The sequence below is a fragment of the Danio rerio genome, chromosome 13 (assembly GCF_049306965.1).
Source record: "Danio rerio strain Tuebingen ecotype United States chromosome 13, GRCz12tu, whole genome shotgun sequence".
NCBI classification, from domain to species: domain Eukaryota; kingdom Metazoa; phylum Chordata; class Actinopteri; order Cypriniformes; family Danionidae; genus Danio; species Danio rerio.
Window position 1 is genome coordinate 7,383,600 of NC_133188.1, and position 16,881 is coordinate 7,400,480.

General features: G+C 35.6%; 2 protein-coding genes across 5 annotated transcripts in view; one reads left to right on the forward strand and one right to left on the reverse strand.

Annotated features, from left to right (window-relative positions):
- The window catches only part of myom2b (myomesin 2b), a 92,680-nt gene extending 89,176 nt beyond the window's left edge, over positions 1-3,504 (reverse strand). Inside the window, exons 1-2 of one of the 2 annotated variants that reach the window (XM_073920582.1) lie at positions 3,389-3,504; positions 2,378-2,488 (exon numbers count right to left, since the gene is read on the reverse strand). In XM_073920582.1, the coding sequence (XP_073776683.1) occupies positions 2,378-2,488; positions 3,389-3,501 (224 nt within the window). In that variant the 5' untranslated portion in view covers positions 3,502-3,504. The remainder of the gene's footprint in view (positions 1-2,377; positions 2,489-3,388) is intronic. The other variant, XM_073920583.1, reaches the window with a different exon arrangement.
- Positions 3,505-3,921: 417 nt separating this feature from the next.
- On the forward strand, positions 3,922-16,647 carry rnaset2 (ribonuclease T2). Of its 3 annotated transcripts, NM_001030064.2 has the most exons (11): positions 4,047-4,247; positions 4,336-4,356; positions 4,660-4,757; positions 5,416-5,470; positions 5,571-5,620; positions 5,804-5,861; positions 5,949-6,013; positions 6,286-6,399; positions 9,282-9,327; positions 9,711-9,785; positions 16,194-16,647. In NM_001030064.2, the coding sequence occupies exons 3-11, from the start codon at positions 4,687-4,689 to the stop codon at positions 16,380-16,382; spliced, it is 723 nt and encodes a 240-aa protein (NP_001025235.2). In that variant the 5' UTR covers positions 4,047-4,247; positions 4,336-4,356; positions 4,660-4,686; the 3' UTR covers positions 16,383-16,647. The 3 variants fall into 3 exon arrangements, with proteins under 3 accessions (XP_073776096.1, NP_001025235.2, NP_001307320.1); NM_001320391.1 differs by lacking the exon at positions 4,336-4,356; XM_073919995.1 differs by lacking the exons at positions 4,047-4,247; positions 4,336-4,356; positions 4,660-4,757; ... (1 more) ...; positions 5,571-5,620; positions 16,194-16,647 and adding exons at positions 3,922-3,926; positions 10,005-10,028.
- The last annotated feature ends 234 nt before the right edge of the window (positions 16,648-16,881 follow it).

The window sequence follows — 16,881 nt, forward strand, 5'->3', positions numbered from 1 at the left end:
TCAGCATTGATATCGTAATGTGATAATTCACAATAAAAACATCATAGGATATAAAATGCTGAGTTTGCATTTTAATTTATTGCTTGCATTTGTTTTAGATGCCTGGAATTGTATAATCATTTTAAATGATTCGGGAATAACAAATTGCACCACTTGTGACTTTAACAACGATTCATTTAATTGAACTATTTTTATTTTTATCATTCAATTACTGTACGTGAATACTGTTAGACTCGGGTAATGATAAAACACTTTATTTTTGTTGTATCTTTTTCTTAATTGTATTTATAGATTGTTCTTAATTGTATTTATAGATGTGCAGATACAGAAATGCACTGCAATTGGCACAAACCACAACAGAAATGTGTTGGGGGACCCTAAAATATTGTATACATTGTTTATTAGATTTTATAGAGATGCAAACAGTAAACATCAATTTATCAATTATTAACTAAACACATGCATGAAAATACAACACATTCAAATACTGAAATGCACTGCAAATAGCAAAGACCACAACAAAAACGTTACGGGGAAATTTATAGACTGTTTATTAGATTTTATGAAGATGCATTCCCACTGCAGAATCGTCCCAATTGATCTAACATTATAAATTCTTTCTAAATAGAGATATTAAGTCATCTGGCCATAATCGCAATAATATACATTGCAAAATAAAAAAAATATCACAATGCTAGATTTTTCCAATACTGTGCAGCAACATTTTCACATAAACAATAAACCAGCATCGTTTTCCCTTATCTTCATATATTAAAATATATCTAATTCTAAGCATCATGTTATTTGATTACAATAAAATAATAAATAAGTAAAAATTGAAAAGGTTTTCAAGCTTACAAAACATGTAATCTAATATCTGTATATAAATGCCCTTAATAGTTACACGATTGCTCATGTGAAACTGTTATTCGGTTATTTATTTTTTATGGCTCTTGGCATTTCAGTTTATTTTAAATACTTCGGTGTTACAAGTTATTAGCATTTTTAGAAATATTATTATAATGTTTGACCAAAAGGTGGCACTGCAACAAGCACTTCCTGAAACTGTCCTGAATACACATTCCGAGTTTCATAACAATTTGCCTATGCGTCCGAAAAATATAGCAATTTTTTACATAATTCAAAATGGCTGATGGCCAAAATGGCTGACCTGGACAAATCAGACATCATTCGACTTGGTATGGTCCATCGAATGGAAAGAGACCAATTTTATGAATTTTGGTTTAAGGGTTGAGAAGTTATATTCAAAAAAAGCTTCTTTTTTTTTGTATCTCCGGGCAGTACGCTGAGAAGTTGCAGGTAATTTCAGACCATGGTTGTGATGACACACACCAAGTTTGGTGTGAATACATCAATGCATTACAGAGACATCAAGTCTATTTTCGCAACATCTATGTTAAATTTGTTCACAAGTTAATTGAAAATGGGTCATCTAATTAACTTAAATTCAATAACATTTGGTCAACATGGTCTGTAGATCATGTGATTAAATTTTGGTGAAAATCAGACTAACGGCCTAGGATAAGATTGTTCAAACCGGTTTTGAGAAAAATTCGAAAATGGTGAAAAAAAAATTTAGGACGTAAAATGACATCATAGGGTGCGTTTGAATCGACTTGAGCCAAGGAATCAGAGGAAAAAAGAATTTGATTGTAGGCCATTTGGTTTGAAAGTTATAACAATAAACATAAGTGAAACTTTGGACAAGAGAGTTTGACTTAAAGAGTTGTGGTTGTGGTCAAAGATCAAACTGTCCTCTATCAGTGTGCTAGTTTGCGCAAATGTCGCAAACAGTTAATAGGGCTGCCATAGACTTCCAGAGAGGAAGACGAGGAAGCAATTCATTTAATATCTGTAAATTTAGTATAATAAATGTCCTTAATATTTACACGGTTGCTCATGTGAAACTGTTATTTGGTTATTTACTTTTTATGGCTCTTCATTTCAGTTTATTTTAAATACTTCAGTGTGACAAATACAGCCTGCAGTCTCTCTCTCTCTCTCTCTCTTAAATATGAGGTCACCTAAGCCGCATGCATAATTAGAACACAGTTTAACATGGAGTACAGCATGTCACACTGCAGGCCATGTCAACTTCCCTTAAGTATTTCATGTCAACCAGCCAGATGAAAAGTAGTAGTGACATAAAGGAAGGCTATCCATTATAGCTCAGCTACTGTTGGTAATGGGCTAAATTAGCAGAGCTCCAACTGCTGGCAGATGTTGTTATGTGTTAAACATGATATTGTTACAGATGATGTTATGCGCTGCTATTTTTTTTAGAAGTAGTAGTATTGCGTAAGTCTCATTATTAGCCGTTGAAATTAGCTTGAGCTGCAGTATTTCTGCCCCTTACCTAGAGTACTCTCGAGCAATACATTTAGACTCTGTAGTGAGGTATTCTTGATCAAAATGCTTGTGTCTGATAATGACTGCAGCCATGTTTGGCAACTTCAAGAAATCAAACCTGGAACATAAACATGCAGCATCTTTGCACACAAGACATAACAAAAAATGCATTCATTGATAGGTGCATACTCCGTATTAGGCATTTAAAATAATTTGGGACGCAGTATTGCAGTAAATCCAGAGTGTAACCCACTCCTGCTGTGATTTAGATGCTAGGAAAGTCGACCTGTTTGTGGTGCCGAAGAGGAGGGGGTGTTCTGGAGCTTTGGGCCACAGGGAAGCCAAACTTCACAGCAGTTTAAAATTAGAGGTTGGGGGTTGGGATCAGACAGTCCAAGGAGATGGGTACAGTATTCAAGGGTGATTTCAACTGTATACTTGAAGATGCATGCTATTATTTGAATAAATATACTTAAACACAAAAAATAACCAACTTCTTATGAATATTTACCCACTATCAAGGACAATGATCTATGCTGCAAATCAAAATCCATAAAAAATACATTTTTTATATATATAGAAAATCACTCAATCATGCATAAACAACTCATATGCAGTCACTTCATGACCCCACAATAGCCTCAATGTGCACATCAAACATATTTATGCAGCTTTTAAGCAATATGACAAACAAATAATCAGTCTTTCTTTGCATAAATGCAACAATAATCATTCAAATATCCAATCATAGTCATTCCATCCAATAGGTGATACCACTTTATTGTTATTTTCTTCACAAATAAAACAATAACAAAGTGTAACAGCTATTCATTTAATCAATCATATCCACTGAAACGAACGTGTTATGAACTCCTTCAAAGTCAAGTGCAACTCTCACCCAAGCAAACATCCCACCAAAAGTCTCCTTCAGCTTCAACGATATTTAGATTTCAACAAGGACAACTTTCCATTATGGTTTGACAACAAAAAGTGTGGAAAAGGGGCCAAATATACTTACCCCAGGAGAATACACGAGCGCGACGCGGCGGTAGATGAGCCTCTACCCGCCTGGGAGAAACCAGCTGATGAAAAGCAAAATATTACCCATGTGGAATGCTGCCTCTCCCGCATCCCATTTATGGATAAGCATAGGACTATATATAGCATTTACACTAACTTTCCACATCATTTCGCACATGTTAAGATACCAGACAGACATTTAAGCTCGATATTGGCATTTAAATAGCATGGCTTTTTAAATGACAAGAGATTAGCCAGAGTGTAATGGTGTGGTACTCTGAATTAGTGAAAAGAGCTGCTAAAACGAATGCGCGGCTGGCCAGAGTTTTTAAATATTATAATTTAAAATCTTTTAAACTTTTTAGAAAACGGAATGTTTTTTTATTTCTTGCTTATTTTTATTTTGAATAAAACAATGTTATGTATTAATCTCCAACAAAAAGTATATAAATAATGTAACGTAATCAACATGTTATTTGTTGTATGCCTACAGCAACACAAATGACTGTTTAAGATTTTAAGTGAATCAAAATGGGGTAATTCACTGTACCAATAACATCTGAAAACTTTCTGGCTGTGGTGACGTTTTCTTTTAGCTTATTTTGTATAATTCTCATTCACGTGACATATATTGCTGTTTATCACATGACTTGACAGCGCACGCGCGGAAATGCTATCATAACAAACACAGGCTGTTTGTTACTGACAGGAAAGGAAGTGGCTTCAAAGTGACTCAACCGCACATCATTTTTTTAAAGAAAGTCTGGGCAGATCTACTTCAGTCAGAGTTATACTAATAGGACGAAAGGAGAACTGTAACGTTATGTGAATTGGAGCGGCACTTCAGACAATAACAGGTAACGTAAATGACTTCTTAGCGCAAGTTGATTTAAGTTTATATCCGATTGTTACCGCAACTGATACGCTTATTTCAGTGTCTTACAGAAGCTATTAACAGCGATCGAGGTAAAGTTGGTTTTATATTCGCACTATCGTTCATTTAACTGTCTCTGTATTGTTTACCACGCTGATTTATTTGAATATTCAATCAGAATTAGCATGTAACTATGACTTCAAAACAACATCAACAATATCTGTAAACATGCTTTGACAGTCATTGGCTGCTAATATGATTTCCCAATTTAGAATTTGCAAAAAATACTTTTCTGAAATTATGTAATGTCCGAAAACCAACTTGACCTCTATTTAACAGTGTACGTTGTATGAATGTTTATAATAAATCTTTATCTTGTTTTTTTTTTTTATCAGATTAACTGTTTTACTCTACCTGGAAACATGAGATTCATTGCATTTGCTGTCATCTTTAGTGCTGTATATCTTTGCTCATCAGCCTTTACCCATCCTCGGTATGTCAAATAAATAATGGCATTTATACATTAATTTATATTTATTTATTTATTTATTTTTTGTTCTCTCATGTAAAATAATCTGTTTAAACAATTATTCATTTATTCGTTCATTTTCTTTTCGGCTTAGTCCCTTTATTAATCTGGGGTCGCCACAGCGGAATGAACCGCCTTAAAATCAATTAATTAGTTTTTATTAAATAAAAATATTACATAATGTAATCCTTATACATATAAACAGACAATTTAAATACATTTTAAATTAGTTTGAACAATTAATATAAACATTACAATAATGATCAGTTCTATTAATCCAGTTATTTTTGGTGAACTTGGAAAGAACTGGCTCATGAATTGATTGAAATAGATGTCACTGTATTTCTAAATATAAACCATAAAAATGCTATTGTACTGGAAATTAAAATCTACTCAGAATTACCATTCAGAATAATCAGAATCACAAAACAATGTCCATGTTGTGCATTATGAATTTGCTTTATGAGATCTAATATTCTGCATGGCCCTTTTTAATTACTTTAGTACATCGTTGATAATGTTTTATTTTAGTTAAAAGGCATTTTTTTATTTAACCAATTAAATAAACACACAAAATGTATGTGAGATTGTATGTGAGAGTGAATTGACTGCTTCTTTTTAGGGGAGAATGGACAAAACTTATACTGACCCAGCATTGGCCACAGACATTTTGCAAAGTATTGTATACTTTTCTTTAATTTCCATTGTTTTAATGCCACTACAACATTTTTTCTTTCTTTTTTATTCAATTTTCACTGTGTTGTTTTTCATTTTCAGATGGAACACTGCAAAACAGATTTCAGCTATTGGACTCTGCATGGATTATGGTGGGTTTCTCAAGACAGATGTGCATCTTAATGTTTGTCTAACAGTTATTTGCTATTTTAAGATGTAGGTATTGTGTTAGAACATATGTCTTAGGCATTGTCGGTTTCATATAATGACAATTTCATTTCATGACAATAGGGTTCAAAGTATTTAAAGAACATTTTTTTTTGTTATCATTGCAGGCCCAACACTGGTGTAAGGTGCAACACATCTTGGCATTTTAATGCCAGTTTGATTGAGGTATTTGTTTATTTGTCTTGTCCTGTTGCATGTTTTGTCTTTTTAATTTGATATATGATTAAGATGTTGTATGTACGTCTCTTACAGGACATACTACCAGAAATGGAGAAATTCTGGCCAGATCTGCTAGAACCATCTTCCCCAAAATTTTGGTATGTCAAACCTTGCAAATGCATTTAGGCACTACTATAATCTATTATATTTATTGTTATTATTAGTAGGGATGTCCAGATCCGATCACGTAATCGGAAATTGGGCCCGATCACGTGGTTTTAGACTCGATTGGAATCGGATGTTATCTCCCGATCAGGAAATTCAAACTTGCCATTGCATATCCTGCGATGTGACTATTGTGACTATTATATCGATGCTGAAATTATATTATGTGTAGCCCTAGTTTTTTATTGTGTGCGTTTGTGCTTAGGAATTATGAATGGACGAAACACGGGACCTGTGCTGCAAAATCAGAGTCTTTAAACAGTGAACATAAGTACTTTGGCAAAGCTCTCGAACTCTACCACAAGTTTGACCTTAACAGGTAAGTTCTTCTTTTTTAAGTGGTTTTTGAGTGATGTAATCTGATTTTGTGGCTTATGAAAAATGAGGAAGTTAGTAAAGGAAGCAAGATAATAGTGGATGGATTCAGTACATCGATGCACCTGATTGAAGCCTTATTCAGACCCTTTGCTAAAGAAGTGACTTACACTTGTCATATTGTATAAGTCTAATTTTATGTCCTCTCCTTAAAGGGATACTTCACCCCAAAATTTTAATTTACTCGAGTGGTTTCAATCCTTTATTAGTTTCTTTATTCTGTTAACCACAAAGTAAGATATTTTGAAGAATGCTGAAAAACTGTAACTATTGACTTCCAAGGTAAGTAAAACAAATACTGTGGAAGTCAATGGTTACAGGTTTTTAGTAGGGGTGTGACAGATCATGGTAGATATGTGATCCGTATGGATCACAACTCACAGGACGGAATGCAGGTGACCTGTGAATTTTTACATGTAGATTAATCCTACATTTGTAACGATCACCGAGACATTGCCATTCAAATCACATGTGTGACAACATTTTGAATGACTTGATGCTCAAAATTGTACAATTACACAATTTAACCAATAGGTGGTGACCAGAGTTGGGTGTAACGCGCTATTTATTCATTCATTCATTTTCTTGTCGGCTTAGTCCCTTTACTAATCCGCGGTCGCCACAGCGGAATGAACCGGCAACTTATCCAGCAAGTTTTTATGCAGCAGATTCCCTTCCAGCCACAAAGCATCTCTAGGAAAAATCCACACACACACATTCATACACTATAGACAATTTAGCCTACCCAATTCACCTGTACCACTGTGGGGAAACCAGGGCACCCGGAGGAAACCCACGTGAATGCAGGAAGAACATGCAAACTCCACAGAGAAATGCCAACTGAGCCGAGGCTCGAACCAGCGACCCTTTGACTTTCTTGCTGTGAGGCGACAGCACAACCTACTGCGCCACTGCTTTGCCCTGTAACGCGTTACTGTATTCTAATTACATTTTTGGGGAACGCGGTAATTTAACGAATTGCATTATAAATTTGTGTAATTTGATTACATTACTAAAGTCAGTGTAATTGCATTACTTGCTTTACAATTTTAGTTTTTATAAGAAAAAAAATTCTTCTTTTAAATAATGTTTTCCGCTGCAACATCAGTTAATAAACATGCACTTTTAAATGGCTGGAAAACACATTGCTGTTGGCGTGAGTGTTTGCTTTTTCAAGTGGAAATACAGACATTACTTTGATTACATCAAGCATAAAAACAAAAATATTGCTGTGAAATTCAGTCGATGTCCAGTCTTTAAAGAACTTTCGACTGCTTTTATCTCGACCAGCAACTTGTTCAAGCACTTGAACAGAAAGCATTCTATGACAATACCCGTCGCCAAGAAGAACACCTGTGTCCAACTCAGGCTAAATAGGATTTTTCTGCAGGATCTGGAGTGAAGGTATCTTTTGAATGTGAAGAAAAGTGTAGCTACTTATTGGGTTGTTTGCATATCGCGTCTTTTGCACGTGCAAGTTCGTTATTTCCAATCGAGGAATGTGTAACAAAAATCATATTGACCGTATTCGCATTTTCCAGGTGAATCAAGTTGAAAACCGCAAGTCACGTGACAAGAACTGATCGGTCAGCTTCATACTTTGTATAAAGTATAAAGAATATACACATTTCAGTTGGCTAATTACCTCACCAAACATTGCTGTTATTTTTCATACTATGGATGTCAGTGGTTACAGGTAACCAGTTTTCTTCATGTCTTCTTTTTGTGTTAAAAAAAAAAAAGACTAACGAGTTTGGAACAAGTAAATGATGAGAGAGTTTTTAATATTTGGGTGAACCTTAAGTCTTTTGAATATGTCAAGCTGTTGTGATCAACCTATTGTAATGTTTCCCAGTGAATATTAAATAACTGAAAGAGCTGCAGTTTATTTAGCATTTTTATATATTTTATATTATATATTTTATAATGTATATTTATATTTTATATTTTATTATATTTTATATTTTTATATATTTTAATATGTATATTTTATATGTTTTAAAATTATCTTCAAAGTAAAGTAATTATAAATCTGATTACTTTTTACATTAAGTAATTATTAATGTAATCCAATTACAATCGTCCAGTAGTAGTCAGTAAGTTGTAATATATAAATTTCTTTTAAAGTAACTTACCCAACACTGGTGGTGACCCTGGTGGTGAGACGACTAAAAATAAATATGATGTATTCTACAAATGATAATAATTTACACATTTAGCATTATCGGCAACAGTAACGAAGATCGTTTTTCACACTATTGAATGTATATATTATATATATTTTTTTTTTATTCAGCTGTTTATTAAAAGCAAAAGTTTATTGCATGACTGTTTTGTAATAAATGGAAAACAAATTACATTAGTCTCCTCCATTTTGTCTGATCCGAAAAAGGGTTCGATCCATGACGCAAAAAAAATGTAATGTCATCCGAACAGTAAGATTCGTAATCCATTACACTACTAGTTTTTAGCGTTCTTCAAAATATCGTATTTTGTAGTTAACAAAAGAAAGAAACTCGCAAAGGTGTAAACACATAAAGGGTGACTAAATTATGAAAATGTTCTTTATGGGTGTATTATTGCTTTAATGCTATGTAGAGGCAGAAGCTTGATGAATGTATTTTTTCAGGGGTTTTCAATATAGGAGTAGGCTGTATACTGAATTGTTGGCCCATGCAACGAAATCTTGAAATATAGCAATATAACAGAATTTTTTTTATTTTTACATTTATTCTACAAAAAAAATAAATATATAATATTGAGTTATTATGTACTATCCAGCCATAGCTGCCACTGTTTTCCTCATAGGCGTTTTGTGTTTTTCAGTGTTTTGCTGAAGAATCAAATTGTGCCCTCTGAGAAGCATTACACGGTAAGTATTTTATTTATTCATTCTGGGTAAATAATTCAAAATCTAAGGTTTCGTTAAAGCGTTTAGCGTGATGTTCTGTCTTGCTTGTTTGGTGACACTACAACATGTATATTCATGATTTAATGGAAAATACTAATTCAGATTTCCCATAAATGTCATGCCTCGATTAAGAGGGCTTAAACTGTAATCCTAAACCACAATCTGCATCATTGTTGCATGACATACACTCTGGTAGATGCAAGATCAGCATTTCAACATAAAGATCTTGCAGTTTTCTGTTGGATTTACCCAACTTCTTCATTTTTTTTTTAGTTTGAAGTAAATAATAATCTAGCAGTTATGATCACATGCGAGTAAATGTGTCATATTTCCTGTTTTGATAGCTGGAGGATGTGGAGGAAGCCATTACAAGTGCCTACGGAGTAAAGCCCAAGATCCAGTGTGTCCACCCAGGACAGGTATGAATGAAGGCAGAATAAAGAGAGTCACTTACCAGGCGAGAAGCAACACGTCGTGCCACATCTTTAAAATTTGAAACATTGTTTTTCTTTTGAGTGTACACACAATTGCAGCACCATTCAGCATCTTTCCACAGCACCCAGCTACACATAGAAAACTATGTTTAGCATTTTATAGACGTGGCGTGATGCGGCAGTGTCCTTCTCGTCTGCTTTTAGAGTGCTTTAAAGATTGAGAAGTAAGAGGGTTTGTGATGTCAGCCAACAAGAAAATTAGATTAATTCTGTCATGTTGTGTATAATCATTTTAAACTTGTGTATTAAATACATTCAGTCAACAACATAACAATGTTTGTTTTCACTAAGGAATACAAATGGAAACCTTTTATATAGTTAGTTAGTCAACTTTATTTGTCCCTGTAAGGAAATTTTATTTGCAGCACACACTCACTGAGATATCTGACATCTAATATTTGGTATATGTATAAATAAATCCAATAGAAACATGGTACCCCCTACTCTAAATAAATATCCAGTCTACCAGCCATCAACTGCTACTGAGAGAGGAGGAATTTAAAAACTTTATTGCTTGAGGTATAAATGATAATTTTGTCCCATTTCTTACACATTTGGGAACACAATATCGACGACCTAATGGTAACAATTAGAAGGTGTATGATAAAGGATGTCTCTCATCATGGACAATCTTTCTTTGTGTATACTACTTATACTTTTTCAAGAGTTCACACTTAGATACTGTTTGACAACTTATTAGCAGGTTTGACATGCTGTCCTGGGCAGGGGCGGACTGGCCATCTGGCAATTCTGGCAAATGCCAGAAGGGCCGGACCATTTTTTGAAATGTGGGCCGGTCAGCTATTTTTATTTTTTTATTTTTAAATATGTATTGTTTTTACATGCAGGCAGCTTTTATCTCTTGCAAGATGTGAGTATTATGATGATGATGATGCTAATAGTAATAATAATTATAAATGTTAAGCATTGGCCCAATCAGCAATGACCGGCTGGTTTCGAGATGGGCCGACCCAAAATCTGGCTAGAATGTCAAACAAACAGTAAGTGCAACACAAACTAATTGTCAGAGATGGACCATAAAAAAAGGAAAGGAGGTGCCAAAAAGCTCAGAGAAAGCAAAAAAAAAAAAAAAGTCAAACTCTGCCAAATGCATAAAATTAACAGAAATAGTCTTAGGATAGAGCAGCGGAGGGGCACAAGAAGGTTGCTTTTTTGAGCCTCGCCTGGGTTAGTTGGTGTTTCTGTGTGGAGGTTGCATGTTCGCGTGGGTTTCCTCCTGGTTTCCCTCACAAGTCCAAACATGTGCTGTAGATGAATTGGGCCGGCTTAATTGTCCGTAGTGCATGTATGTGAATGTGCTGTAAGGGGTTTCACAGTGGGTTGCACTTTGGAGGGCATCTGCTGCGTAAAACATATGCTGGACAAGTTGGCGGTTCATTCCGCTGTGGTGATCCCAGATTAATAAAGGGACTAAGTCGAAAAGAAAATGAATGATCGCATATATAAATTTGTTTTTGATCCAGTCACATACATTAAATGTTTAAATATCTATTACATATATGGTACTGCTTATATTATTTCACCATCTATACACCAAAATTAGTGAATATGCGTGTCCGTGCAAGGGGCTGTGGCAGTATAGTAATGTGGGCTGGTGTGGCTACAGTGCCAGGGCTGATTTTTAGTCCCAGTCCGCCCCTGGTCCTGGGAGAGAACCCTGAGCTCGGAGATAGTTGAGCCCAGGGCTCTCGCCAGGTCCATAAAGCATGTGAAGGGAGTACGAGATCAGGTGTTCTCGAGAGCTCCCTTCGGCAAAAGAGGAAAGGAGGAGAAGGGGTGGATGGGGGGTTTCTTCGGAAAACGAAGATAAGGGAGTAGTTCTTAGCTAGGTTACTTATAGTGAGTTTGGATCAATCCGATTGGCTAGCCAATGAGTGTAGATGAGTGGCCAGCTGCAGTCAATCATATCACGTGCTCCTCTCGAAATTAGTTTGTGAAACTTCATTTAGTTCTATTCACAACAACTTACTGGATGTTGTTACCACCTTCCTCAGTGACCTCTTCAGGGCCTCAGAAGCATTTCCATACCAACAGATCACACAAAATTGCAATACTTTCAATAAAAGCACTTTAAAACATGATCAACAATGTGTTGTCAACATTAGAAGACAATAGTTTCTTTAAGAAGTACATTCTCTGTTGAAGCTTTTGCCTTACGCAGTCAGTCCATACATCCCTCTTAAGTTTATTGTCCAACATCGCACCCAAATATTTATCATCATTTGTTACTAACTGAATTTGCTCCCCATTAATTAATGTGGGATGAGTCTTGCTTTGTGTTCTCTCTCTAAAATCAACAACCATCTCCTTCGTTTTAGCAATATTTAGAAGGTTTGAATTTTCACACCAGTCTAAAAAGAAGTCAAGAACAGGCCCGTGTTCTTCATCCTCTAAATTTAAAAGGCTCACCAAAGTGGTATAATCTGCATACTTTACAATATATCTATTTTTAAATGAATTCATGCTAGAATTTGTTTATAAAATAAATAACAACCCTGGGGAGCTCCAACTGAAGTACATATTTTAACTGAAATAAAACCTCCCATTTTAACCTGTTTTATTCTAGAGCTGAGAAAATTGGCTATAATAACTCAGGCTATAATTTTATTGTCTACTAAAAAATATTTTGCAAGTGTAAAATATTACACTTTTTGCAGCTAGTATGCTAGGAGAAATCCAGTTAAAAGCTGATGAGAAATTCTTGAGTTTTCGGTTTCTCTAAATGAGAGTGCAACAGGTGCAATATAGTTAAAATTGCATCTTCAACTCCTCTAGATTAGAGCTGTAATCGGGTGCAAAAAAATTAGGCCCAATAGGGCCCGAGTCAGACAAAATTTGGCCCGAGCCTGACAAGTACATTTTGATTGACAGCTTTAAAAGCCCAAACTCGTTTCCAGCCCAACATTATTTAAATGTGCACCTGCACACAGCTCTTTTGCCTTTTTTCAAGAATGAGTCATTTATATGCGTTTAACATAATTTATTCACAACAAACGTAGGCTATAGGCCACTTAGAAGTTGAAACAAAGAAATAAAACAAGTCCTCTATAGCATCGTAACATCTCAGCATTCTAAATAGGCCTAGGTACACACACTTAGCCTTTACATTGGCCAACACACCAATAAAAATAAGTCTTTCCTAACAAATGAAATTAAAATAAATTCTAAGTTATGAGGGGTATTTGGCAATAACGAAATTAATATTCGAAATTAAGGCGATAGTGAAGTTGAATATTAAAAGAATAATGCCAACATTAGCCTATATCATCTGACTACATTATGTGCTTTTGATTTCTTTAATATTTAGTTATAACTTGAAAATCCTTTAATTACCAAGATTAGGCTATGTTTTTTGGTGGAATGAACATTATTGAATACACTGATGGCTTTAGCGCGGTGCTGTGCTCACTAATGGTGCGTTTAGCTGCACTGAAGACCCTTTCGCTACTGCTGTTGCTGTCCGGGATGCATACATTGGTACTACTGATCTAGCTTATTTTGCAAGTTTTGGCTCGGATTGTTTGTTCGTCTTTTTCCAGCCAAGAACATCCCTTCCATTTTCCATGACAGCGGTTTCAATAGCGAGTGTAGTCATCATTTTCCCCGTCAGCTTGCTGTACATTTTCCCACTCTGCAAAATTTGCTGTTTTTGACTTCTCCATCATCATTTGGTTAACCTTTGCAGGGATGGGTTTTAATGTTGTAGCAAATGATTTAATTACTTTCTTGCGCTAATTGAAATGCATCACATGACTGTTCATTTACTGCACAAGTCAGAACCCGGCCCGACCCAGTCTTAAATGATAGAAATTAAGCGCGAACCTTTCAGAATCCGTCTGCTGTACTCTAGAGGGGTTATCTCTTAATAGAAACCAACATCATTATGTTGTTAACCGAGCCAGAAATTTATTAATACACAAAAATCCTGAATCAAATTTTTGATTTTTATCCAAGGTTTTACCTTTTACTAGTTTTTATCTAACAGTTCTGACTTTCTCACAATTTAGAATGTATATCTCACTTTTCTAACTTCACATTTTAGACTTGACAACCACTGTAAAATCTGAAAACTCTGAATTGTGAGTTAGTCTTTATCTAGAAGTTGCAAGATTAAAAAAAAAACTGAGTTTATATAATGTAATTCTTAAAAAAAAAAAAAGGAATTGTGATATACAGTACAACCCAAGCTCATTGGAGATACTGTATGTCCCCAAGGCCACATTTCTGGGAATAAAATAAGGTGCAAAATATGTGCCCGGGGCTTCGTCTGCTTGCAGTCTTAGTTTTCACAAATTCACTAGGCTGCTGTGAAAATTTTTAACTATTTCAAATATGTTACTGGGCCTTGTTTTCCCATACAGCATGCGTCATTTGCATGTCCTTTTCGTAAATCCACCAGAAGTAAATGTGTACATTTCTGCGAAATTCAATGTCCTTCTCCAAATGTTTCTGTAAGTTAAGTTGGTCATGTTGACTCCGTCTTGTCATACGTATATCAACTTGCTATTGACTTACCCACTCACCCCCTTCCCTAAAGCCAACTGTTACGGCCCAAACTCAAAACTGGCTCGAATAACAACAACAATCACGGTTTGAGCCGAACATATGGAAGACACAGACGTTTGAATGGTTAAATTGACGTTCCGTCAATACGTTTAATTTTCCATAAATCATACGTTTTCAAAAGACAAAACATTAACAAAAATCAAGTAGACAGGTAGGGCAGCTAAGGTAAACAGGTCTCTGACTAAGCTGTTTTAAATGGACAGATGAGTCTTCCGGGCCACTGTTTACCTTCGCTTAACTAAATAAATAACAAAAACGTGACTATGAAAAATAAACCCCTACCTGCTACAAAACAAAGTATCAAATTAAACAAACTAGTTAACACATTACGAACTAAGAATCAAAAGATTAACATGAACCAAACAATAAATGGAGCGGCATCTGGATGAATGATTGCCGGGCTTGCGGAGCACCACCAGCCAGACCGCCTGAGCGCAAGCCGCCACCGAGCTGAGGGAGGGCGAGAGACTGAAGACAGAGAGAGAGAGTGGGAGAGATGCCATTGCTGTCAGCGTTATTTAGTGGAAATCCCCAGTGACGTCACGGGCATCATCCAATCCTGGATAAGCCGGGTGAAACACTCCTCCTAGAACTCAATCGCAAGCACAAACCGGCAATAAATAAATTCATTAAATAACACAAACCCACGTAACACCAACCAATGGTGTTTTCAAAAGCAAAATAGAAGAGAAAAACCAGTTTGGCCTTATGCTTAATTAAAATTTCAAACCCTAGTCTGCTCTATGTCCCGTACTGTACAAGGTGAGCTACAGAGCAAACTGCTCACTCCAAAAAAAAAAAAAAAAAAAAGCGTCATACATACAGAGGTAATCAGTCAGCAATAGTGTGAAAAGGACCAGAAGTTGTTGGCAGTGTCATACCACCTAGTAGCGGTTGTTTTACACAAAATGTAGCCATATTTTGCGGTTCCCAAAAATGTAGCCCTGGGGAAATATTCTCAATAAGCCAGTGTTGGCGTGAAATGAACTATAACAATTCAGGAGAAGAAACATTATTAATAATTGTGACAGAGAGAAGGGAGCGGGGCATGTCAGATACTAGAGAGCATTTGATTGGTCACAATTTGTTGAGAAACTAAATTATGAGGTGACTCAAATAAAACCATTGAACAATTTAGGCAGAAGTAATTAACTATAAGCTTTACATATTTATATCAGTTTTATATCTTCTAAACGTGAATTGTGTCACTGTTTTGGTGCGCACTAGCTTACATCTCATCTCATTTTCTTGTCGGCTTAGTCCCTTTATTAATCTGGGGTCGCCACAGCGGAATGAACCGGCAACTTATTCAGCACATTTTTTTTTATGCAGCAGATGACCTTCCAGCCGCAACCCATCTCTGGGAAACATCCACACACAGATTCACTCATACACTACGGACAATTTTGCCTACCCAATTCACCTGTACCGCATGTCTTTGGACTGTGGGGGAAACCGGAGCACCCGGAGGAAACCCACGCGAACGCAGGGAGAACATGCAAACTCCACACAGAAACACCAACTGAGCCCGCACTAGCTTACAAATATCCTAAAAACAAACAATAGTGATACTAACATCTAAAAAACTGTATTTTACCATCACGCGTAAGACCTTTTAAACAGGGTCATTTCTTTAACATTAAATTACTCACTATTATTAAATTGTTAGATGTGCAGTGACCACAATTTTCCATGAGTGTTTTGCTGAGGTTAAATGTAATTTATTGCTAATTTTGTATTTTTCAGGGAGGCCAGGTTCAAATTTTGGGCCAAATAGAGATCTGTGTTGACAGGGATTTCCAGCTGATGGGTTGTGAAAAGTCCAGCGAAGACACCTGGAGCAATGACCTCCCCACAGTGCCTGTCAGTGGCCAGTCAGGACTCAGCGTGTGTGATCACTCCATGCCAGTCTATTACCCACCGGTGCAAGCGTAGAGGTGGGCAACTTCAGACCTCTTTTCAGAGTTGGAAAGATTTAAGGGTTCCTGTCTAGCATGTTGAACACTGAAAATAATCATTTTCAGTAAATAAATGCACATTAAATTCCTTTGCTGTCCTAAACTATGATGCTGGAACGATCTACTGATAATTTAATGATGTCAAATTCATAGACTGCTATTTTTAGGGGGTTACTAGGTTCACTTTTGAAATGTATTGGTTTTACACACTGTATCTTGCTCAGCCTGATGTTGACTTAATCTCTTTTGTGAGATTGACACCTCAAAACAAATGAGTCACATTTTCTTCAATATTTTAAGAAAACAAAAAAATGTATGTATGTAATTGGAACATTTTTAGCATAGTACCATAGTTTTGTTTACGCATTGCAGTTTTCTGCACGTTTCATTACTGTTATTGTTGTTTTTTTAGTTTGTTTGTTTTATCAGCATAAATAAAAAAAAATCAAATGGACAAATACATTATCAGTACTTGA